This window comes from Paralichthys olivaceus, chromosome 10, assembly GCF_024713975.1.
Source record: "Paralichthys olivaceus isolate ysfri-2021 chromosome 10, ASM2471397v2, whole genome shotgun sequence".
NCBI classification, from domain to species: Eukaryota; Metazoa; Chordata; class Actinopteri; order Pleuronectiformes; family Paralichthyidae; genus Paralichthys; species Paralichthys olivaceus.
In genome coordinates, this window is record NC_091102.1 from 12250589 (window position 1) to 12275883 (window position 25295).

The 25295-nt window shown below is 40.1% G+C and overlaps 2 protein-coding genes across 3 annotated transcripts; both read left to right on the top strand.

Moving 5' to 3' along the window:
• The first annotated feature begins 1500 nt into the window (after positions 1-1500).
• Positions 1501-18735, top strand: LOC109631050 (activin receptor type-1C). Of its 2 annotated transcripts, none has more exons than XM_020089616.2 (9): positions 1501-1843; positions 7874-8104; positions 11540-11785; positions 11990-12220; positions 12344-12511; positions 13143-13299; positions 13662-13786; positions 14052-14182; positions 15689-18734. In XM_020089616.2, the coding sequence occupies exons 1-9, from the start codon at positions 1774-1776 to the stop codon at positions 15812-15814; spliced, it is 1485 nt and encodes a 494-aa protein (XP_019945175.2). In that variant the 5' UTR covers positions 1501-1773; the 3' UTR covers positions 15815-18734. The 2 variants fall into 2 exon arrangements, with proteins under 2 accessions (XP_019945175.2, XP_019945177.2); XM_020089618.2 differs by having other exon boundaries at positions 1632-1843; positions 14100-14182; positions 15689-18735.
• A 1809-nt stretch (positions 18736-20544) lies between these two features.
• cytip (cytohesin 1 interacting protein) lies at positions 20545-24326 on the top strand. Its single transcript, XM_020089883.2, has 8 exons — positions 20545-20857; positions 21206-21249; positions 21408-21462; positions 21624-21726; positions 21947-22040; positions 22130-22196; positions 22665-22731; positions 22958-24326. Exons 1-8 carry the CDS (start codon positions 20699-20701, stop codon positions 23422-23424), a joined length of 1056 nt encoding a protein of 351 aa, XP_019945442.2. The 5' UTR covers positions 20545-20698; the 3' UTR covers positions 23425-24326.
• Positions 24327-25295: the final 969 nt, after the last annotated feature.

The window sequence follows — 25295 nt, forward strand, 5'->3', positions numbered from 1 at the left end:
GATGAAGATGACTACTGCACCACAGCATTTGGATTCCAGAATTGCACTTATATGGCTGCACATTTCACCAGTTTTGTGGTACATTAGGAGCGGAAGTTGCAGTATTAGTGGTGTTTTTGGAACCAATAAAACATCCGAGGTAATGGATCCAGTGGAAAGCCTCGACAAATGTTTCCCTGTGGGTTCCGACGCTGTGCTCTTACTACAGAACATGTAATCTGCCCCAAAGAATACACAGTTATTTACATTTGAACTCATGTGTTTTTGCTCATGTAGACTTTGGGATTAAGCAGAGTTCACTCCTTCGCCCGCCCTGGTGACACTGGCACCTGCTGTTGCCATGGAGCCCCAGGCAGCAGAAACACAACATATTATGACTGGCTGTAAATAGCTTATTGCACACAGGTGAGTTGAGCTTTGCACACAGGTGAATGTACAGTGTTCGCCTCCTGACAGCGTTCACTCTTTTGTGTGGAAGGCAGCAGCCTGGCCTGGTTTTCTTCCAGTTTGCTGACCTGAGCTGAGTGCGTCTCCCAACCAGGGAGAGGAATTGCTGCAGCCACATGGGCGCATGATAGGCTGCTTAGGGCTGGATTACACAGGCAGAGCAAAGAACTGCCAGGAGACACAAAGTTGTTGATCAGTAATTAAATGCAAATTTGTCAGAGAACTTGCACATTTTAAGTTCAATGGGTCCTGCTTTGTTACCCAAATGCTGTGGCCCTCTCTGTCAATATCCACAGTGCTTGAGGAAATCATGGACTCACATAATCATAAATATATTTCTGTTTAGTCAAATGATCACACTGTAACCAAACAAAACAAAGGGCAGGTGTTATTTAGGAAAGGAGCAATATTTCAAATGTTGTTCTAGACCTTAAAACAGGTTTATCTGGCCATTTATACCATTGCACACATCACAACAGAACACTTACTGCAATATAATAAAATAATATAATGTATTTGTGCTTTGAACAATGCTCAAACACACAACACAGGATTTAAAAAGCAGAGGGACATAAATAATCATCATAATCTAACCTCTTTATCTCTTCACCTCTACTCATTTAAATATTTATTTTGCTTGGAAAATGTTTAAATCTCTGCCTCCACTTTAGATTTCTTTAAACGTAGTCTCTGTGTTGTGTTGTACAACACCTTCAATCAACCTCTGCACAAAATGTTCAGTGTCTGATTTGAACACATGGAGTTGGAGAAAGTGAATTTGTGTAATGATCATGTTCCCTTTGGGACAGCATGTGTGTGTCCCAGTGGTGTTAAACACTATGTGTCTGTCATTTTATTTTGTTAATGTGTGTCCTTTAAATACCTCTGGATTATTAACCTGTTCTGAACTATGTGACCTGGTTCCCTTACAGTTTTTAGAACAAGTGAGGTGTGGACAGAGCTCATGTCCATGTAGCAGGACACAGACAGACAGGGTGTGTGTGTGTGCGCGTGCGTGTGTGTGTGCACCAGTTGAATAGCTGTGACACACACACTTTCTCCCCTGCTCTCTCTCATTCACATGTCTTTATCAGAGGTCTGCAGCACTAATCCTCTTAAACTCCAGTCAGCAGAGGCGGAGCTGCAGCTCGCTCTGCTCTGCACTCCCCTGGCCGCTCACTGACTGTGGGTGAGACGAGGCTTCTCGGGTCGCAGCGGGGGAGACGAGACTTCACACACCGCAATGTGCGAAATGTTGCGTTGGCCGTAGACGAGCTGCGTCGGTCGGTGCGGTCGCAGGAGGCGGCGGCAGATGCGGCTCTTGCCATGACTTGTTCCGGGAAGCGGAGCGTTCAGGCGGCGTTGATCCTCGTGTGTGTCGCCCAGCTGACTGCAGGTACAGCTCCTCAGTCTGTTTCACTCTCACCTACAGTCACTCTGTGTTCCTAGGTTTCATGTGAGCTATTAAACAACGCGTGGTTCAGTTCACTTCACTTTTCAATCACTTGTTTACTGTTCAACAAGAAACAACATGACGGCAAACCATGAGAAATAAGTTTATTTCACTTTGACAGGCTCATTATTTTATACCAACAAAGTTCCATGAAAATATACACATATTTATTTATATATGTATTTATCTGTGTATTTGTAAATACATACGTGTATTTATATTCATGCTTTTATACACTCACACATATATGTATAAATATTTAAAAAAAACCTTTTATTTAAGCCATAAAAAATCAAAAAGATTTAAAAAACGATTTATGTATATCTGTGTACATATTACTATTTATGATAGATATACTTTTGATATTAATACTTTTGCTAACATTTCGCATATATAAACACACACATACATAATACATACATGCATACATACATACATATAAAAGATCTTAATGTTTGCTACCACCAAAGGTTTAAAAGACTTCTCTATGTATTCCTCCACATATAATATCCTCAAATGAAAAGTTTATAATATTGTCACCTTTATTCCTCATTGTCGTTTCAATGAAAATTGATTAGCTTTACACAGCAGAGATGAATTTACACCCTCCTCTGGTTCAAGTGTCGCTAATGTGAGGATCTGCAGCTTTTTCTTGTCACATGTGATTTTAAACTGAATTTCTTTGGATTTCTTAAACGCTGCTTTGGACTAAACGAGGAATTTGAAGTTTTCACATTTGACTCTCACAAGTTTTGATTCACAATTTTCAGACATTTTATAGACCAGTGAAAATAATTAGCAGTCCTGTAAATATCAGCTACACAGACTCATTAATGCATCCTCATTAGATGCCATGAAGTGATGGTCCCCTGGTGGTAACACTGTATTTTATGTGATATTATACCTTGTAAATTAAGGTCCAGTGGCTCGTTACTACTCAAACACAGTCAAATAAACAAGCAGCCACAGGGGAAGAAATTCACCAGAGAGGATGTCAGCTAAAGTGAAATATACACCTGTTTGACAGCAAGGTGTGTGGGAGCTGTTTTTGCCTATTTCCAATGGGCCAAGCAGCAGGTGGTGAGGTTAGCAGACAAAAGTTTAGCAGACTGTCTGTCTGCAGACCCTTCCTGTTTCATACTTTTCTTTATTTAGCATGGTTGAACACATTCATTGCACTCATCGGTAAAGATTTGCTGATTCAAAGTTGTGTAACGTGGGTGAATTGATATAGTCTCGCATCTTATCTCTCATATTATTCCTTTTTGCAGCATGAGGTTTACTTCAATTTTGCTTCAGGCTAAATTGTATACAAACCTCTCAGCATGATACTAATGTGATTTATTATTGCATCTGACTAATTACTAACTTATTATGTTGTTAAGAATAGTTTTATCTGTACAAGGATAAATTGCAGATTTAGACTATTGGAAAAAATAATAATAATCTATATCTTTATATATTTTTTTTCATGAGAAAATTCAGAAATGAGAAATGTTAACATGAGCAGTAGGCTACTGGAAAAACTATGCACGTCAACGTATGCCTGTTTTCTGCCTCTTTCACTTTGAATGTTAGTTCTATAGGAAGCCGCCTGCCTCGGGGACTGGCTACCCTGTCTTTGATACTCTACTCTGCGTCATTTTGGTTCAGTTTAATTACCAGACATCACACAGCAACCCAATAATTAAATGTTGCCCTGTAAATTAAGCATGAGGCTTAATTTACAGAGCATCTCAGAGAAGGAGTTCAGCTCTACCACACTCGATATTCTCAGTGGCACATATTTGGTGTTCAGGAGCACATGCAATTAATCAGCTTTGTTACTTTAGGAAATGACTCATCATACGTAGGACTGGGATTACGGGGAGCGTCAGAGCCGAATCTGTTAAGAGTTCTTAGGGAATGATGGGAAATGTGTGCGGACATATTCCAGTGTCTGTTTTAAAACAGAATGCCCCTCATCGCTTTTGGTTTCTGCGTCTCTGATACATTTTATAAATAACTAACAGCTTCATCTACAAAACTGTGGCCGCCTTTAACAAAACAAGGACTTAACACTTTCAAGGACAAGCAGCAAAAAAAGGCGATGATTTCAAAACAGATTGCAGTTATTGCACGTCAAAGCTCCACAAGTTGACGTGCATTCTCTTCACTTTAATTTCTAGTCCTGAGAGTTTCTGTTGTTGTTTTTCAGTCACTTTGATAGACGATGCAGAGATAAAGGTCTTTTAAACTCACAGTCAGTATGAAGTAGCATGTAAAGGGACTGATTACAGGCCGATGAGCTGATGCACACCATAAAAACCCAAGCAGAGACAGTGTAGGGGTGTGTGAATATAATGTGGGAAATTCTACTAGTGTGCAACAGTTTCCCAGTTACAATGTCTCATCAGACTGTGCACGGCTCATTAAGGCTGCAGTGCAACATTCAGGCAACACTCTCCTCCAATCCAAGGATTTCAAGACCTTCATTCCACTATAGTGATACTTTTGTCAAGGGAAGCAAGAAATATTTTATAGGACATTGGAAGGTCTACAAATTTAAATTCAAAGACTTGACTGTCATGTTAATTCTGCAGAGTGACGCCAAGTCTGGATTTGTTGCACAAGTTTTTTTCTATTCAGGTTGTCTGATTAGCGAAAATGTTACAGTGGATCCCATGTGACTGAAAATCTGTGGTGTAATATTGACATACATGATATGAAGGAGTAATTTTCATACACTATGTGTGTTGTTACTCTGAAGAGCTTTGGTGTCAATAGCACCAATAACTCTAAACAATGGAGAGAACTTTGAATCATTTCCCTGACAAAACCCATGATTAAAGAAATTATTAAACACACACCAATGATCAATCACTAATCTGCTTTAAAAAATATCCTCCCTCTTATTCCTCAGTTAACCAAACTTTATTTAAGCATCATTGTCCTTGAGAAAGTTGTTGCCAGGCAACTCTTTGGTATGCGGTGAAATTAAATCATTTTTTGTCACATTCCATTCAGGTTTTCCCTGAACTGAGTCAGAATCTTTTCTGTTTCTGCCTCCTGATTTTGTCAAGTGGTCGGTCTGACTGCTGGAGGAGTACAAAGCCCTTGAAAAGATAATAAGGTTTATTATGTTCTATATTTTTTTAACTGTCAATAAATCAGACCAAAAGTACATTGTCGTGCCACACCTCAACGAGAAGACATTTTCTTTATTTTAAATGGACACAGACAAATAGTTTATTTTGACTCCATCCTAAATTAAATTCATCCAGCAAATGCATATTAATCTTTGGCTTTATACTGTCATTATCCCCAAAAATGTGTTCCTTTATGAGTAAAGTTAAGCCTTCAGTACTCAGCTGTGTAGAAATGACAGTACTGAGTATGAGTGCAACAGGTACAACTGTGCTTAGGACTGAGTGCCCTGAGGTCAAGGTAGAATTAATTGTCGTTGTCTCATTTAACCCAGGATAATTCCCTCAATGCTCCTTGGTCCCACCCACTTTCTTTTTTCATAAAATGAGTGTCTTAGAGCCATATCTTTCATTTAAGCCATTTGATTTTAGTTATCTGTTCTTACAGATTTGTTTAGCAGCTCTCAAGGACTACAATCTTTAGATATCATTTAAAACAGTGACAAAAAGAAGAAAAGCTTTCACTGGCTGAATCCATTGCATTAGATATTTCAAATCAAATTTAAAGCTGAGTTACAATGGTAGGTTGACATCACGAACAATCCTTATGATTCTTTAAGTTGTGCAAGTAAAAGTTTGAGGGTTTTTTTGGCCAGAAAAAAACATCATGAGGATGAACTGTATCTAAAAGTCTGCTCTCGTCCCATCCAAGGATTTCAAAGACCTTTATTCCACCATACTCATAATTTTGTCAAGGGAAGCAAGGGATGTTTTATGGTACGTTGGAAGGTCTACAAATATAAATTCATGTTACACCTGCAGAGGCCAAAGACTTCACTTCACATGTTAACACTGCAGAGTGATGCCAAGTCTGGACTTGCTGGACAAAGTTTTTTTTTTATTCAGGTTGTCTGATTAGCGAAAATATTACAGTCGATCCCATGTGACTGAAAATCTGTGGTGTAATATTGACAGATGCAACAAAAATGATCTGTTCCAGGTTTTACTGCGAATCTTCATGAACCAACAACTCAGGAAAGTAAACAGAAAAAGAAGCGTCTGTGTCGCTTCTATGTCAACAGCGTACATATATAGAATATGTTCAGGGCACTCTGGACCATCGATGGACGACTTTACGACGCACTTGAAGTGAAGTTGAAACAGACGATCCTCTCCGACCTCCACACTCATCGCTCTGAAGCTTCTGGTCACTTCTGTGTTGGTTCAGATTTACATGGGGTTGTGATTGGAGTGTGATTGGACACATATGCACACACGTGTGGGGTTTGGCATGGAGACGTGTCACGGTTCCGTCTTCGCGTATCCTGAACCGAAACCGTGAACGTCAGGACCACGATGTCGGTTTTGGTTTGAGAATCGTCATTGTGCCACACCTCAATGAGAGATGCCATTTTCCACGTGCAATCGATCACTTTGACTCAATCCTACACTATATTGCTGAACTTGTGCAGCAAATGTGTATCAATCTGTGGCTGGATACTAGTACCATACTCATAGTTCCTTTATGAGTAAAATTTAGTGCTCAGCTGTAAAACAGTAAAACTGGAGTGTCATGAAGTCAAGTTAGAATCTATTGTAATTGTCTCATTAATACTCAGGATAAAGTGGAAGTAAATTACATTTCCTCAATGCTGCTTGATCCCATTCGCTTCTCTTTTTATAAAATTATCTTTTTATTAATTTGCTACGTGGATGTCTAAGCACCATATCTTTCATTTAAGCCAATTGACCTTATTCTCACAGATTTGTGTAGCAGCTCTCAAGGACTAGTATCTTCAGATAACTGACAAAAAGAATAATCCATGCCTTGGAAAATTTAAATCAAATTCAAAGCTGAGTTAGGTCACACGCTACATCACGAACACTGACCATATCATGAAAGGTTCCTTATGATTCTTCCAGTTGTGTAATGTATAGTTTGATATTTTTTCTTGTCTGCCAAGATCGGCCTCTATGGGTTAAAACACCACTTTTAACAAAAATCACACAGACATTTTTTTGTATCATGTCTTATTGTTTGTGCAGGTTAAAATCAACCAGTGCTGGTGGATTTGATTTTCCACTAAAACATGAAAACACGTCAGCGTGTTTGGCCAGAAAAAAACACACCCATAAGGATGAACTGTATCCAAACGTCCTACAGTGTCAGATTTTGATTTGAAACATGTACTCTATCTCATCAGTTCTCACCCATCTGTTTATAAATGACATTTGTCGTAATTTACTAAAAGAGGTGATGTGAAACTGTCGATCAGAATTCCCAGACACAAAATACATCATAGTGTTCTAATATCAGAGTTACAATGTTGAATTGAAGTTTGATTTTTGAAGAGGTGTTGTTCAAAACTACCAATCGGTTTACCTTAGTTATCATTTGTGAATACTGGGAGGCTTCATGCATCATCAGGCATTTATCTATAAGTGGTTAAAACTGGAGCATCTTTAAAAAACAGAAATTATTACTGTGTGATCTTCACACAGTAATTTCCAGGTTGTTCCAGTCAGCAGGTATGGTGCAGCCTTCCTAATCAATCACTCAAAGTGTTATCAAACAAAGCATGACAGCAGTCCCAAGTAGAACACAAGATTATGTGGGTGTTAAAGTAAGAGGCATTACACCGGTTCCTCCACCTCCAGCCATGTAAGAGCAGAGTCCTTACATAACAAGAGCATCCTGCGTCAAAAGAGTTAAAGACCATTAACCAAAACATGAATGAAACAGCTTCTCTTGAGTCTTTATTTTTGTTTTTATTGGCTTAACTGGAACGTTTCCTGGACAGTGAACAGTTCTCCTTCCAACCCGCTTGACTGTTGCCATGTGTTTCAGGCCTGAAGTGTGTGTGTCAGCTCTGCGCCAACCACACCTGCGAGACGACCTCAGACGGCGCCTGCTGGAACTCGGTGATGTTGATTGACGGGACGGAGGAGACGGTGAAGTCCTGTCTGTCGCCCATTGAGATGAAGGGCCAGGTCTTCTGCTACAGCTCCCGCAACGTCTCCAAGAGGAACTGCTGCTTCACTGATTTCTGCAACAATGAGACTCTGCACCTACATACAGGTAAACCCAGGTCCAATATAGGATCATTCTTTTTTATTTCAATACAAGGTGGGTTTAAAAATATCGTGGTGCCTCTGCTGCACTAATTTAAAAAAAAAACTGGATTCATCCATTCAGACAGCCAGCAGTCTCTGCATTCATTCGACAGCAGCACAATCAGTGTGGGATTTCCCACTCATTCTGGCCCCGGCTAGACGAGGTGGATGCTGATCCTTCTAGATCCTGTGACATAACAAATCTGGCAGAGGCTGTGGGATGGCGGTTAGTGATCCTCACCCGCCCTCGCCTGATTTATAAATAAATACTTCGCCAGGCCTGTCATCCTACAGCAAGTTCAAAGCCTCTCATGTGTCTGCAGGGTGGAAGTTGTCCTTCAAGCGGGGGGGGGGGGGGGGGGGGGTTACTCTCCACCTGTGGATACACAGGGCTCATGTAAATTGGATCATTCATTAACAATATACAGTAAATCAGATTTGTTAAAGGGCATTTTATGCTTTTTCAGTTGACTTTCTCTTGGTATGTTATAGTTTTTTTGCATGTTTAGGTTCTTTAAAGCTAAAAAAGCCCAAAGTCTGCAGTACAGGGAGCTCCTCCCCTCCACAGAAGACACTGCTCCCGACACACCGCGTCAGAAGTTCGGTCAATACCTGGCTTTGTCTGGCCATCGTGGCGTCACTAGCCAGGCTAAGTGAGAGTGGAGGCTGATAGTTCCTACATGTACTGGTAACAGTTGACCAATCACAACAGAGGGAGCCAGCTGGCCAATCAGAGCAGACCGTGCTTCATTGGGAGAGTGGGCCTTAAAGAGACAGGTGCTAAACCCCAGACAGAGGCTGAAGAGAGGAGCTGCAGCAATAGACAGTGTGAGGAATGTGATGCATTTCTGCACGTTAGAGCATGTTGACTTTATGAACCTGAATATGAGCATACAAGGGATATTGTCCATCTTGTCCCATGTTCTAATATATATTCTTTAATATTAATTTTCTTTGCCGCAGTGGGAACAGAAGTGAAAATGCGCACGTGTGACGTTAGCAGTTTTGTTTCTGTCCACATATATATTTGTTTGTAGCAGTGTTTAGTGCCGTGAAGGTTGAGTACACTTTTACAGAACTTTTGCTTTTGCGAAACAGCTGCTGTGGTAGAGGAGAATGAACGAACTCAGACAATGTTTGATTGTAAAAGCAAAAGGAAAAACAAGATGCTTGAAAACTCCTTATAGCTGAAGAGACCTGTAGAGCTTAGTGAAAATGATGTCTGGGTCTGTCACCTTAACTTTCCCTTGACATACTATATAGTCATTTAATCATTGTTCATATAAAAGTATTGATTAGTGCAGCTTGAAAAGAAATAGAAATGAAGCACAACTTTGTCACAGCATCATAGTGCCATGGCGTGAGAGTCTTTAAATTGTGATTTAATTTGAAATGTTTACAATGTGACCCTGCAAAACTATTAGGTGAAGCTCTGCCAATCCACTGAGCCGCTCATTTTCAGGCTGATTTTAAAATTCCACTAACCATCCAAGTTGTTTATATTATTTCTTAATCCCGTGGTCATTTCCTCAGTTAATCAGTTGTTCTGTAAAATAAATGTTTGTCTCATTGCTGCTGGATATTCTGGTGGCTATATTCATATTTCGGGTAGTTACACATGTTTCTTAGAACCCTGCACCTCTTTCTGCATTTTTAAGTATTGACAATATTTACCCTTGGTCAACGTGTGAAACAAACATTCATCCATTCTTAATTTTTGACACCAAATAAATGAGGAGAACTGTTTTTTCCTCTTCTGATATATGCAGCTAAAATACTTTAAAAAATGTAAAGGGATTGTCAGAGAACGGTCACTTTCATAAAATGCAGAGGTCATACAGGAGATTTAAAGTGAGAGGTGCTGCAGACTGTTGATCAGACGGGTCGGGGCGACAGCCTGAAGCTGTGATGGTGCTGACTGTGAATGAGAACACGACAATGGGTCTGTTCCAATATCAGTGCATGAGCTCATGCATGCGCTGTGTTATTTATTTTTTGTACATGGGAACTTCATGTCCATCAGTGCTTCTCTGCAGGACTTAACAGTAGAGTTCACTTGCAGTAGGTTTGTGCAGCTGCTGTTCAGTGTTTTGCTTTTGTCTTCCTCTGTTCTTGGTACTTCAAACTATTTACTTGAGTCAAACAAATAAGTAGAAAAATAGAGATTGATGCTGAGCTCACCTCCTTGTCCCAGACAGTCTGTAGAAAATCTTTTTTTTCCACTGGGCCAGAGAAGAGTAAATCCTTTGCACCATATCTGCCAAGCTCCAGTTGGACACATGGCAGGATATGTTTTTAGGTAAAAGGCTAAATATGTCTTAGGAAACTGTGTTTTAGTTCAGGACGTGTTGCTTTGGACATTGGGCCATCTGCAGATGTTGCACGTTGCTCTCGTGGGGAGGACATTTCATGCTTTGGAGATTTACGGAGAAAGCGCTTTAAAAAAACGTTCTTAGGTTTTATGTTTTTAAAAATCTGCATTATTATTATTATTATTTAAATACTTTCTTATTAAAAAAGTTATTAGTTCCTGCGATCATTCCTCAGGTGGATTACTCACAAGATTACAACAATCAAGGTGTCTTCTGAAGTTAGTATTTCAAAGTGCAGCCTTCCTTGCGTTTCCCAGCCCAGACCTATCATTAAATCATAGTATATGCTACAGTGCTACCACAGTGTTCACTGTGAGCACTTCTGTAAGCATATCAGTAAATCTCTTATTATCACCACTGGCCCACCAGCTCTGATGTTTTTGTTTGTCGAGATCTCCTTTGTCCACCCACACAGAAAGAATCAAGGTCGGTGGTAGAGATGCCAGGTTACATTGTTCTGCCAAACGCACAGTTTAGTACAAGCTCTCACTCATAGTGCATCTGCTCTCCATCACCTTTTTAAATGAAGAGGTAAAAAAGACTGACTTTTTGGAGAGGACTTTAAATATTATTGACACAGTGCCTGATTGAAATTTGTGGCTCTCTGGGGGAAAAAAAAGATGTCTGACAGTTTTTTTGGCAGCCATAACTTTGCATCTGCTAAATGTTAAATTTTTTAATTTCTCAAAATGTTTAGATTGCCAACTGGCTGTGTCTGAAAGGTGTGATACAGTACATTAGAGTAGGCTGTCAGCACATTTCAGCATTGAGATGAAACACCAATAAAATATATTGTTTACTCCAGTGAATGATTTCAACCCACAATCTGTGTGCAACTCACTCAATGCCATAACCAACAATGACCACCAGAGGCTGCAACAATCATAGGGAGTTCATGACCAAAAACCTGAAGTACAAAATCTCTTCAACTGACTGATTGTATAAATGTATGCTGAAATAATAAGATCAAATATTATATATGGATTTGATTGTCATTGTCATGCTGTGTCACATATGTTTATTGTCAGAGAGGCCTTTGGAAGAACCTGAAAGCTGGAGCAGGCTGCAGCTCTCGGTGGTGATCCTGGTGCCGTCCTGCCTGCTGTGTGTGGGGGTCCTTCTCTGTGTGTTCGTCGTGCAGGGCCACTACTGTGCCTACAGTCGAGCCCGCAAGCAGGACCCCGAGGAGCCCCTGGATGACCAGATGATCATGTCAGCTGACAAATGTCTCCAAGATCTGATCTACGACATGAGCACCTCGGGCTCTGGATCAGGTGAGAGAACAGAGGCAGCTGTCTCGACTGCAGGCTGTGACCTTCCACTGTTTGATTTATTCTGGGCTGGTGATATGTAATGGTTGCATATTTATGTGAATGTTTTAATGACTTGAATTAATGATAGTCCCTCTACTGAGACAGACACATTTTCTCTGCTGCTCGTGGCCGTCCTGGTGGAAATATTTGCTTTGCGTCTCACAGGTCTGCCACTGCTGGTGCAAAGAACCATAGCTCGGACCATCGTGCTGCAGGAGACTATTGGGAAGGGTCGATTCGGTGAGGTGTGGAGGGGCAAGTGGCGAGGAGAGGATGTGGCGGTGAAGATCTTCTCCACCAGGGACGAGAGGTCCTGGTTTCGTGAGGCAGAAATTTATCAGACCATCTTGCTCAGACATGAGAACATCCTGGGATTCATTGCTGCAGACAGCAAAGGTGTATAATGAGCTCTATAGCTGTAATATCTTGATGAGTTAAAATACACTATGCTTTCAACTATACAGTTGTTTGCTGCGGCTGTTCCCAACATGTGACTGTGTTGTTCACCGTGTGCTGCAGACAACGGCCTGTGGACTCAGCTCTGGCTGGTGTCGGAGTACCACGAGCACGGCTCCCTGTATGATTACCTGAACAGGTACACGGTGTCGATGGAGGGCATGGTCGTCCTGGCGTTATCAATAGCCAGTGGGCTGGCACACCTCCACATGGAAATCATTGGCACGCAGGGTGAGACTGCACTTAGTAAAATGAAGAGCATGAATCCTGGGACAATGACGTCATGTCAGAGAATTTAAAGGACACTTGTGCGAACAGTGAAAATCTCCTTGGACAAAACAGAAGAATTATCATAACTCAGATTCTCGCTCTAATGGTCTGTTTGATAAATGAGACTAATTTAGGGCTGCAGATATTTTATGTTTTCATTAACAATTAATCTGTTAATTACTTTTTTGAATTAATCTATTTGCCCTCAAGTCTAAAATATACAAAAATGTGCCACAGTGGCACCAGAGAAAAGCAGCAAACCGTCACTTTGGAGAAGCTGCAAACAGAAAACATATTCTTAAAACTTATAGTTTACACTTTCTTTATTACACTCTCTTTGCCTCAGAATTATCCAGCCACCTTTTCCCCGTACCAACATCCACTCATCCTTCGCTTTCACCTGCATATTGTTGGGATGTGGTACTTACATATCAGAATACTACAGAACAGATGTAGTGCAGATGTTTTATTACTCATTAATTCTGCAAAAGCTTTCAGATAATTCATCTGTGAAAGATCTACAATAATTGCTTTAACATGAATCTATTTTCAGGGGTTATAACTGTATTTGTCACTTTGTTGGTTCTTCAAGGGAAACCTGCCATCGCTCACAGAGACCTCAAGTCCAAAAATGTCCTGGTGAAGAACAACGGCACAGCGGTCATCGCAGATTTGGGTATGGCGGTCAAACACGACTCCAACACCAACACCATCGACATACCGCCCAACCACAGAGTGGGAACGAAAAGGTTCGATATGCATCGCACGGCAACACACACACAAAGAAAGGTCTTTGCATTTTTTTTTGATGGTGCTACATTTTCTATTCATCGAATAGTTTACTTAAGCTTTTGAATTTCTCTGACATCAACATGTTTTGAATGAACAGAAATGAAAAAACACCTGAAACCCTGCAGAACATTACATCTGTTAAATGCTGCTTGTTTTTCTGCTCCATATTTAGAGGATGATAATGTGTTGTGCAGTTCAGAATTCAGAGAACATGGGACAGAGATTTACAACAAACCCACTCACTCAAATTAATGAAGGAAATGTGAGGGTTATTGGGCTTTTTTATTACATTAGACCTTAATCATTTTGTCCTCTGCAGGTACATGGCTCCAGAAATTCTGGACGAGACGATCAATATGAGCAACTTTGAATCGTTCAAGCGAGCGGACATCTACTCCCTCGGCCTGGTGTTCTGGGAACTGGCCCGAAGATGCTCTGTTAGGGGTATCTTAAACAACACACACACACTTGTTTATCGATAAATATTAAGATACTTTAATGGATAAGTAATGAGGAATGCTTTGGCTCTAACAGTACATCCGTGACACCCCTGATGCAAATGTAATTTTCCCAATAACACTCAGTCATTGTGTCAGTTTGTCACGGTGCAACCTTATGTTGTCTTTCGTACACTGGACATCATCTGTCTTGTGTGTGGAACACGATCGTAAACAATATTTTTCATTTTTACTTTCTGTTATTTTAACAGGACTTAATGAAGATTTCCAGCTGCCTTATTACGACCTTGTGCCTTCAGATCCGGCCGTCGAGGACATGAGGAAGGTGGTGTGTGATCAGAAGCTCAGACCCAGCATTCCCAACCAGTGGCAGAGCTGTGAGGTGAGACGGAAAACAAATCTATATGTAGCCTCATGTGAGATATTGTCAGGAGTGTTTCGTGGAACTTTGGAGGCCTCAGGTAGAAAGGACCCTGGGGGCCCACATCAAACCGAACTGACCCTGTCATACTGTGGTTACACATAAATCATCTTAAAGAAGTAAAGTTTTAAGTGCAAACCTCTGCCACCATCCCAGACCCATCACTCACACATTTAGACGTTCTAGTCTTCAATCAAACTAAGATTTTGGCAGAAAGTCAGTGGCATGGGGCCTGGTCCGGGGGTTTATGACCTCGGTGGCGTTGCATTCTCCAATATCAGAGGTTCTCAACTTTTTGTCATCAAAGGACCACATAGAAGACAGAAAATATTTGGGGGACCCTCTCATGTATGTCCCTTGGAATAAAGTAGCCTTCTACTTAGTTATGTGAAAGAACAAATGTCTTGGAGAGACATTAGACATAGAGATATATTTTCACCATGTCAACACAGAGTACCTATATATCATGATGATTTAAATGGATGAATCTGGAAACTTTTCATGGACCCCCTGGCAGTGTGCTGCAGACCGCCACTTGAGAGCCACTGTCCTATATCGCTGAAAATGATGAGCTAACAGCTGATGACATGCACAAACACATTTATATAAATATTAATACATTTCAGATAACTTTTCCTTTTGCACTGTAATCATTCTTTTCAAGATGTATCTTCTCGTGAGGTTTTCCACTTGTCCATTTGTTGGTTGTGTTGTTGATTGTAAGCAAGATTACGCAAAATCTACTAGACAGATTTCCACGAAGTTAAGCAGAAAGATGTGGTATGAGTCAGAGACGAACTGGATCCAGATCTGGGGGCAGATCCAGGGATTTTTTTTCACTTTCTTTCACATTGCGAAATAGGGTGTTTGATTTATATGAGTGTGTGCAATTTGGTGCAGATCCAAATAAAAATCCAGATTTTGTGAATTTAAATACTATTTCTTAGAAGGACTGTTTGGGCCTTGGTGGAGGAATTCACTTTACTCTGGTTTTATATTGTCTTTCATAGATTTATCCTGGTGTTGTTGTTGTTGTTATGTGCTTTTACAGAACTCCTGCAGTAAAGTTGCATCAGATCAAAGTTTTTCTTTTGTCTGAATTTCTTTAGTACAAATAGGGTTGTAGAGTAAAAAATATATATTCGAGGGAACGGCACATTTTTCACAATGATGAATGAGCTTCAGTTTATCCAAAAGGCCTTTTTAAACATTTTTATTGTTTTTCCAGATAATAATTTATTTAGGGCCTTGAGTTCTATGAGTGTGTGAAATGTAGTTCAGCTGGTTTGAATTCAGGGGACTGTTGGACCTTGGTATATGTTCTACTGAGTGATATTCTAATTACCAATGGGAGAGTCTGTGTACTGTGTAATTGAAGCTCGTATTATTAATGTTATTCAAGGTCGTCCATCTGAGATCATATTTTGTTTTTCCTCTTCTTGACACTATCTCCTTCTTCTACTTCAGGCGATGCGTGTGATGGGCAAAGTGATGAGAGAGTGCTGGTACGCCAACTCCGCTGCTCGACTCACTGCGCTGCGGGTCAAGAAAACCGTGTCTCAGCTGTCCATCATCAAGGATGTCAAAGAATAGCTAGGATTTGTGCAACAAGAGGAACGGGGAGAAACTGTCCTCTCTCTATCAGCCTGATGCTGCCCTCTTCAGGATGCAACCACACTGTTCACCCTCAGAGAGCCTCAGGTTGTCTTTGGTGCCAAAGTCTTGTAGGAAGTGTCTGAGGCTGCTCTGCACACAGACACTTAAAACCACCTATCTGAACCAAACAGCTCAACCCTTGGTAGGAAGAGCCATTTGAAATGAAAGTATGTTTAATGTATATATACATATTATGTTGCTACCTCACACATTTAAGTTGCCAAAGCTTGAAGTTGCACATTGTGATGTTTTGTTTTTTTGTGCCATATCTTGTAGCAAACACAGTGTTGCTGAGTAGTTAGTGTGCGAACTGACAATCACAAAGGACACTGGATTATAGAGGAAATCCCTAACTGGCTCTGACTAGTTAGATTAGGTAAATTGCACACATACCAGTACTATTGTACATGAATGGTTTCGTTGAGAGCTCCAGAATGGCTGCAGGAATACAGTGGAGCATTTACAAGTGGAATAAGTCTTTTAGCTGAATATATACAAGGATTTTATTGTTTTTAACTGTGATCTAGTGCTGATTATTGATTGTTTGCCATTCACCGTGACTTTGTAAACGTCGGTCCAGTAGTCTGTTGGTCCAAACACCTCCACAACTACTTGAACAACCTTTGATTCGACGTTTATATTCCCCTGAAGATGAACTTTGTATTCTCAGACTTTTCATCTTGCGCCAAGAGATAAAGAGAGTACAGTTGAGGTTAACAGAGAATGTCAACTAATGAAAGGAGATTGTATTGACACAACAATTTTTTCCTGCACCACCCTCAGGCTGAACTCTTGTGTTTGACTGACTCGTAGTAACGATGTTAGGACTGTCGAGGTGTCTCCACATTGTAAAAGCCTCATGAGACAACTAGTACTGTAATAATGTAAGTGCTGTTTAATATAAAAAAAGTTAAAGCAACACTATGTCACTTTAACTGAGCAACAGCGCCCTCTGCAGTGGTTTTCCTGTAGAGAAAAAACAAAGTTAAGCCTGAACTGGAACACAACCGAACAGTGGATATTACCCACGATCCTCGGCTTACTGATCTTTAAGCGCTGCTGCTGTAAATACTACACCAAACTGTTTAGAATTCTTCAAGTTTTAAGTTTCCTGGCTGAATATCATTGCTCTTTTATATAATGAATGTCAGTTAGTTACACACTTCTCACAGGAGATTGCACCAGCTCATCAAAGTTACATAGAGCAAGATCCGACGTTCAGGGTGAGGAGTGGGAGTGAGAGTGACATCATTCTCTCTACTCCACATAAGCATGCCATCAGCATAATTTGAATCTGCTATTTTAGTGTAAATGTAGCATAGTGCTGCTTTATCTAGGAACTTGTGAAAAGAATTTTGCACATTTAACAGTTTCAGTTGCTGCAAAGAGCTGCTCTCTGAAGGCTGAATGCTGGGTTTTTTGGTTAAACTAAAGCTCATTCATTAATGTGTAAATGTGTGTTGTTCTCGCAAATATATTTTTTTACCCTTGAAACATTTTTTAAATTGTAGAATTTAAACAACCTTGTTTTCACTTAAGAAATTCAGACAAACTACTACATTTTAAATGTTATACTATGAGCCTGATGCAATTTTACAGCGGATTTCCTGTAATACCGCATGATGAAGACAACACAAACGAGATAAACCAATGATAATAAAATAATAACTAGAATGGAAGTGCACCATCAGTCCACTTATGTTTAATTCATTAGATCCAGATTTTTAATTAGATCAGACAAATTGCACACACTCAGAAATATCAGTCCCCTAAACACATCCATTAATTATTCTGTGAGAAATCAAGGAAAATGTTGAAAAACGATTCTCGCTATGTTGAAAAAGTGAAAAAAATTCCTCGATCAAATTTCGTGGAAACCCATCCACTGGTTTTTGCATAACCTTGCTAACACACAAACAAATGGGTGAAATCACAACCTCTTTGGCAGAGGTAAAAATGCTTGTGCAATATTATGCTGTGTTACCAGTGTACGTTAGCACTGGTTAAAGACACTTCAGTCGGGGAGCTCAGTTTGGGTTAGGGCTGCACACTAATGCCACTGTCAGACGTGCTCCGTAAAGCCTTGTCACAACAGGCTTATGGAAAGCGCACACGGGTAAATCCGTGCATCACGTGTGAAGGTGTGCATGTGTGTGTGTGTTCATATCATGTGAAGTGATCCTTTATTTAAAGATGTGATTCTGATTAATCAATGTAGTGTTTGTGAAACTGTGAAACTGGTGCTGTGGACGAAAAAATACTTTCCATGTTTCCTTTGATTCATGTCCTGTATGTTCAGATTTTCTTTAGTTACATACGTCCACATTGTTGCTGCTTAGAATCAGTATTGACCACAGTGTATATTTTCCTGTCATGAAAGTATGAGAAGTACTGGATGATGCATGACAGCAGATTTGCCTCTTGAAAAATAAGCTTTGTACGATAGCATGTTGCTTTCTTGGTGAATAATGGATCATGTGCAAGTTTTTAACATTTATTTTCTTTCTGTGAAATGATAAGTCGACGTCAGTGATGGAATTATTGTTCGACTGTGTTGCAAAGAATAGGAAATATTGAAAATGCAGTATGTAAGCATTCAGCTCTGCCTCTGCTCACTGAAAACACCTGCAATGTAAATTAGCTTTTCATGCAGACCCAAGCTTATACTTTGTGTGTTGTGTCACATCTGCCTCTTCAAGAATCAGACAGACGGCATCGAAAAGAAGTGAGCACACATGTGCATAAAAGACATACGTCATTCCAAAGAGGAGTGACCACCATGTGCAATTTCTGACTGGTGTCTTTTTTATATATTGTGTATGACATAGCTAAATATGAATAAATGTGATACTGCTTTCATAAAATAAGACCTAATCTCCTTTATTTCCTTCCAGTCATTTAAATTCCACATATAAATCTTCTGATGGGGATTTTACACCACAGCAACAGATCTTATCTTGCATTATTCATTCTTTATAGAAATGAGAGAGGTCAGTGTGTTGATCAGTACCCACAGGGCTGTGCACACTGCTGCATGTAGCACAGAGCGTCTCAGAAGCGTCACTCTTGCACCATAACTGACATGACTCATCTTTGCTTTATCTTCTGCTGCTCCGTTCACATTTGTTGTCTATGAAGTGGATTTGTCCGTTAGACAAAGGAAATACAACTGGAGCGCTGAGGCCATCAGCTCTACACAGATGAGTCATTCCTGTAAGATTTTGCTGCTTTAACATATTTTACATGCGCTGCTTGTTACTGCTAAGAGAAGGTCACACAGATTGAAGGAATTAACTTCACCTTCCCATGGTAAAAACACAAAGCAAAGTGTGGACATCATTTTAATTACTTTTTATAATTTGATGTTTATTAACAAGCAACAAATAAACTCTTCCATTAGATATATATATGAAAAAAATATATATATAAAGGCTAAAAACACGGTATAAATGATGCCTTTTCAGGGCTTCTGAACACTTGGACTACACCACAGGAGCAGTATGGAGGCATGTTATGTTTTTTCTTTTTTTTTTACGTTTGAAGAAGTGGTCCCTGTTTATTTCAACTGTGTTTAAGATAAGATAGGATAGACTTTATTCATCCCACACTGGGGAAATTTTGACATTACAGCAGCAGAAGGGCATTAAGATAGAGAAAAATAATAATAATAATAATAAAAATATACATATATATATATATATATATATATATGAAGAAAAATGTAAACACTATACAAAGAGTCCAGAAGTGTTTTGTGGACTCAAACAGCCACCTCTCCATCAACATAGTGGTGAATAGATAATGAGTGAGTTTTCTGTGAACTATCCCTTTAATGATAGTTCACCCAAATGCTTCTCCTTCCTCAGTGTGTGCAGCTTTCACCAAAGTAATTATGACACATCAGCTCACAAAGTAACAGAAACAGGGATGTGGATCTGTCACCTGTAAAAAATCCTGTGGTCGTTTCAACATCTCTGCTGAGGGTCAGTGGGGCAGAGGGGGGTTGCTGTGATATAATCTGCTCTAGTTTCATTGAGTTCATATGTACAGTGCTGAGGCTGAGATTTTTCCTTGCAGGTTTTGTGCACGGTGAAAGGTGATATTCTTTTACTGCAGATTACACAATGTACCTTTTAAAGGCACTGGTGTTAGTGGGAGAAGGTTTCTACCCTGCAGTTCAGTTTTCTTTGACCCATCAGCCATTGTCTCACTGACTGCTGGCCTGTGTATGTGTGTGTGTGTATTTGTGATTTTTCTTTTGATCCGACCATGTCTGATGCCTTCAGCCCAATGACCCATGCTGTTTGTGTGGGGAGCGTGACAATGGCCCTGAGCTAAATCAGCCTTTTGTCTGTCTTCACAAGACAAGTCTCCCTGCCTGGCAGAACTCAGGACCCGGGGCTCAGACCGGAGCTTAGCCCATTGAGAAAGTGTGAGTGAGACAGGCTGGGGGCAGGTGCCTGTGGTGGAGGCATGAGGTGGCAGTTTCTCATGCATTACTGATTTCTGACAGACCATAAATCGAATTGCTAAGACTGCAGAAAAGGAAAGGGACTGTTTGAAGGGGAATTAAACATTGTCCTTCCTTTTCTTTTCAAAACAACAGACCCAGCCTTCTGAAGAAAGAGAAAAAAAAGTGTTAACTAGATTAACAGGAAAGAGCGTATACGTGAGGCTGTAGACTGCAGATGCAGGTCCACCACAATCGTCACATGATGTGGATTTCCGCTTTGACACATTTTGTTCTTGGCTGCACGGCGGGGGAGGCCACACAGTCAGTGCTGCAGCAGTAGAGGATGGTGCTTTGAGGTCTACTCCACCATGCAGTCCACCATGAATTTCAATGGACTTCAACGCCAGGGTGCTCAAGAGATTGTGGATAACACTCACAGGAAGAAAAGTTCTCTTTGGTCCCGACGTTCACTGAGGGGGAACAACGATCGACACCGGCAGAAAAGCTCACTGTCCCAATTCTGCAAGGTGAGACCACAACTCAATTGTAGCATATGATTAAAAAAAAAAACTAAAGTGAAAAAATTTAATTGAAAGTTTATGGAAATATCAGAAAATACTGAGATAAGATTAAAGCTAGATTTTTCTTGAACATTATTGTTTTTAAAATGCGAAACATTTCACTGATTTGGCACAAACTGTGAAGTATAAACACAGCAGCTCCCTGCAACTGCCCAAAAGCCTTTTAACAATTTTAATCTGTGGAGTTATGATCTATAGGATCAACATGTTCTCGATTATTTAGCTTCATGGAAGCTTCAAAACAAATCCTTTTTTATTGCTTTAATGAAAAAATTTGCATTTATCCATTCGCAGCCCAAACGGTCCAACTCACTGGTCGATTACTCCGACCCACAAAGGTAAATCTATCAACCCTGATGTGCAATTTGTCTGAGTCTCCCCTGTAGCTTTACTGCATGTGAAAGACTATAGATTGCATTTTTCTGTTTGCAATTTTTTCGATTAAAAGTAACAATAGAGAGAAGTTCCTAAGTTCCTGTCTTGTTCATTTGCACAGGACAACAATTGTACTGGAAAAGCAAGACAATGAAACATTTGGGTTTGAAATTCAGGTAAGCTTCATAACATTTTATAAAAACTATTATGAGTTGTAAGTTTAATGCTTTTTAAGATGTAATTTTAGGATCATTTTAAGGCTCATTCTATGTTCTATGCTTTTTTTTGTGGAAATGATTATTTTGGCCCCTTGTGACACGTTTGTCTTTTGTGGCAGACGTACGGCCTGCAGCTGAAGAACATCTCTGGAGTGGAAATGTGCACTTTTGTGAGCAACGTGCAGACGGACAGTGCTGCAGAGAGTGCAGGCCTGACCGCAGGTGAAGCTTTCACACGCATTAGATAACTGTCAAACCTCATTGTATGTTTCTGGTATGCATAGACAGAAACTTCTCTTATATATATATATATATAAATATAAAGCATCCTACCCACCCCTACCCACCCACTCACACATGCTGATGCTGAAATACAATTTCAAACAATCTTGTCTTCTCGTAATTGATTACTTCCCCTTTTTTACATCCTCATTCACTGCAGGCGATGTGATCGTCACCATCAACGGGGTCAGCATCGAAGGCTCGTCTCACCAGGACATACTTGCTCTGATAAGAGAATCAAGCAACAGTCTGAAGTGAGTGACAGTGAATGATAAAAACAGCACGATAACAGCGTTTGTGGTGAAAGGACGTGTGTAACGGTGTGTGACGTGTCTGATTCCAGGATGGAGACTGTATGTGGGAACGTGGTGAAGCAAATAGAGCTGGAGAAGAGGATGAACCTGCTCAAGGTGTGTCTCTTCAGCCCTGCCTTTCGTAGATGTTCATGATGTGTATGAGATTGTAGATTTTCATTTGGCACAGAAAAAAATACATATAAAAATGCCAAATGCAATGTAATAAACAATGCAAAGGCCCAGGGGGCTTACATTAAAGCCTCACAAAATTATAAAATACAAAATTAACATGCATAAAATAATGTGATGACCCAATGAGAGTCAGAAAATTAACAATAACACATATAGACTAATAAAACCTAAAAACAAAACTAATATCAATATAAAAATTTGAAAGTACCCACATAAGCACACTAAAAAGGACCGACAGACCTCGTCCATACATATATCTTTTTAAAAGGTTTGTTTTTAGTTGGTTTTTCAATGATTTCACAGAATCAGCAAGTTGGTAAAACTTCTGAATTCACGTTAAAAAATTACTTAAAGTGAAACCACTGTGTTTGTTTGTTTTTTCCCGTACAGCAATCACTTCGTGAGAAACTAGTGGAGTTGCAAGCACTCACATTACAGGAAAAAGGCCTGATGCGAGGTGAGCATTATATCAGCTGTCAGACCACAAACACTTCCTTTCTCACTGCCAGTGTCGTCTGAGGCCACACTGTCAATGGTGCGAACTTAAGTGTGAGCTCAAGCTAAATTCGATGAAGGAGTTCCCCTGAGTATTGAACGTACTGTAGAAGCTGCTGACGAACTTCCTTTTTCAAACTTCTCAGCAGCTGGAGTTCTCACTAACTGGTACTTAATTATGTTTTCAGGTAACTTGAACGACAGCAGCTTCCACCTCTCCATGGACTCCACATTGAGCTCCCCCATAGGCCGCACACATAGCCGGCGTTTTTCCAGTGACAGTAGTTACAGGAGTGCTGCGACTGATGACAGTGACCAGGCCAGCGTGTTTGGGGACTTGTGCTCCCCCAGCAGTGCAGCCAGCACCTTAGACGACAGCTGCTTCTTCTCCAGAGATTTCGTCTCGAAGGACATCTCCAGCAGGTTCTCCCTGAGCTCCGACCACCATCACCAACATTCCATAGGCCGCTCCAGCAGCTCCAGCTTCGCCGGCAGCAGCAGCTCCCTCTCTCCCTCGTGGGAGGATATGAAGATCTCCTCCTTGTTTGGGACCCTGCCTAGGAAAAGCCGGCGAGGCAGCGTTCGCAAACACATCCTCAGATTGATTCCTGGACTCCACCGATCGGTTGAGGAGGAGGAGACAAACACTCAGTGACTCGTTCACATGCTCCTCGTCTCCTCTTGATACTAACAAGGTTTTTCATGCTGTGAGACTTAGCAGTGAAGTGTTGAACTTAAAAATCATAAGCGTTTGCTTTAATGCAGACAGACATTGTGAAGTCACCTGAACTTTAGAGGTGAGCCTGAAACAAAAGCATTATAAAAACTGTGAAGTGTTTGAATTAACGTATGCATCAGACTGTAATGTCTAAAAGAAGAAATGATTTACCCATACAACCTCAATAAGCATTCAGTACAGCACAAAACTCTGCCAAGGCCAACAGTCCACTTTAATTCCATCAAGCTGCACCAAATTTCAGACACACATCAGTTTCCTAAATGTGCCTGATTTTCTCATCAAGATCCATGACTTCTTCATTGAGAAATTGGTGACAATGTTGAAAAACAACCAAATTCAAAGATAAAGAAAGAAAAAATCCTGGATCCGTCCCCTGATCAGGGTCTGCACCAAAACCCACCCAGACTGTATCCCTATACACCAAGTTGTTAATGTGTTATCTTGTTTGCAAACATACAAACGGGTGAAAACACAACCTCCCTGGTGGAGGTAAAAATCTCTTTGGATGTTTAAGATGAACATATTCTGACTTGTATGCATGAGAATGATTCTTTTTACAAAGCTGTGCACAGCATTGATGTCTGTTCAGTTCAAAACAGGATGTGGGTATGTGCCAGTACTACTTAAAATAATTTTCATACGCCTACTTTCGTTGTTCAATAACTGAAACTGCTTTTTGTAAATTCTAAATGTGCTGAAATTTGTATGTTTCACATATGAATGTAAAGTGAAGTATTGAATCACTCGTTCTTTAGCATTTTGAGATACAGCCATTTGTAAATGCATTCAAACATAATATACTTGTTTTGCTTTATAAACCCACCTGTGTTTTCTGTCACTACCAGATAATAATGCACAGTCTTTTTAAAGTTATGGTTTCAACAGCAAAGGCATGACTTATAATTAAAACTTCTGCTAAAGGTTCAGTGAGAAACATTCAGTGGTGAAGTTGCATGTTGCAGCTGAGCACCCCTCACCTCACCTCACCTCACCTCACCCTTTCCTGCCAAAAATGAAAAAGAACCTGTGGTAACATTCAGTTGTCATAAAAACTCAAAAGGTGTTTAGTTTGTCCAGTAAACTACTACTGTAAAAAAAAACATGGCGGCCTCTGTAGAGAGGACCCGCTCCTGACATAAATATAAAGTATTTAAATCTAAATGGCCCATTCTAGGGTAAAGAAAACAACAATTCGTGCAATTTAGATGAAACACACTAGAGAAAAAATAAAGAATTATTTTATATTAAATTTCTGCCAATAGATCCCTTTCACCAAAATCTTACACACTGGACCTTTGATGCTGCAGGTTATTTTGGAGAGAGCACAATGGTTTTAAAACAGATGCTATGAAAACCTTTGCAAAGAAACACCACACGTTTCCTGTAACAAGTTATACTTCTCTGCTGCGGGAGCGAGAGAGAAGTGTGGGTATAGTTATGGTTGACATGTATCCAGTCTAACTATCAACTAACGTTTTGACAGAATGAGGCCTCTAACAGGACTCAGTGTTAGAGCGTCCATGTATTAATTGGTGGAAATGTTAATAATTCACTTCAGGTGAAATGTGGCAAAGGGCCTCAATTAGACACAAGAGCTTTTAAAAGAGAGCACAAGCCAAAATAGTTGGGAACCACTGATTTAACCTTTAACAGTTAGTATTTTATGAGATGGTCACATGTTTCTATTGTAAAATCTTTAACTGAGAAGATAATGTTGCTTCAGCTTTCAGATAAATGTTACTCTTTCAAAGTAGGGTACCTACATTACCTAACAGGGCTTGGTTTCA

Coding starts and splice junctions, on each gene's coding strand:
- LOC109631050 (XM_020089616.2), top strand. CDS start 1,774: ATGACTTGTTCCGGGAAGCGGAGCGTTCAGGCGGCGTTGATCCTCGTG. Junction 12,221..12,343: donor CATTGCTGCAGACAGCAAAG/GTGTATAATGAG, acceptor CGTGTGCTGCAG/ACAACGGCCTGTGGACTCAG. Junction 14,183..15,688: donor ACCAGTGGCAGAGCTGTGAG/GTGAGACGGAAA, acceptor CTTCTACTTCAG/GCGATGCGTGTGATGGGCAA.
- cytip (XM_020089883.2), top strand. CDS start 20,699: ATGCAGTCCACCATGAATTTCAATGGACTTCAACGCCAGGGTGCTCAA. Junction 21,463..21,623: donor CATTTGGGTTTGAAATTCAG/GTAAGCTTCATA, acceptor CTTTTGTGGCAG/ACGTACGGCCTGCAGCTGAA. Junction 22,041..22,129: donor GAATCAAGCAACAGTCTGAA/GTGAGTGACAGT, acceptor GTCTGATTCCAG/GATGGAGACTGTATGTGGGA.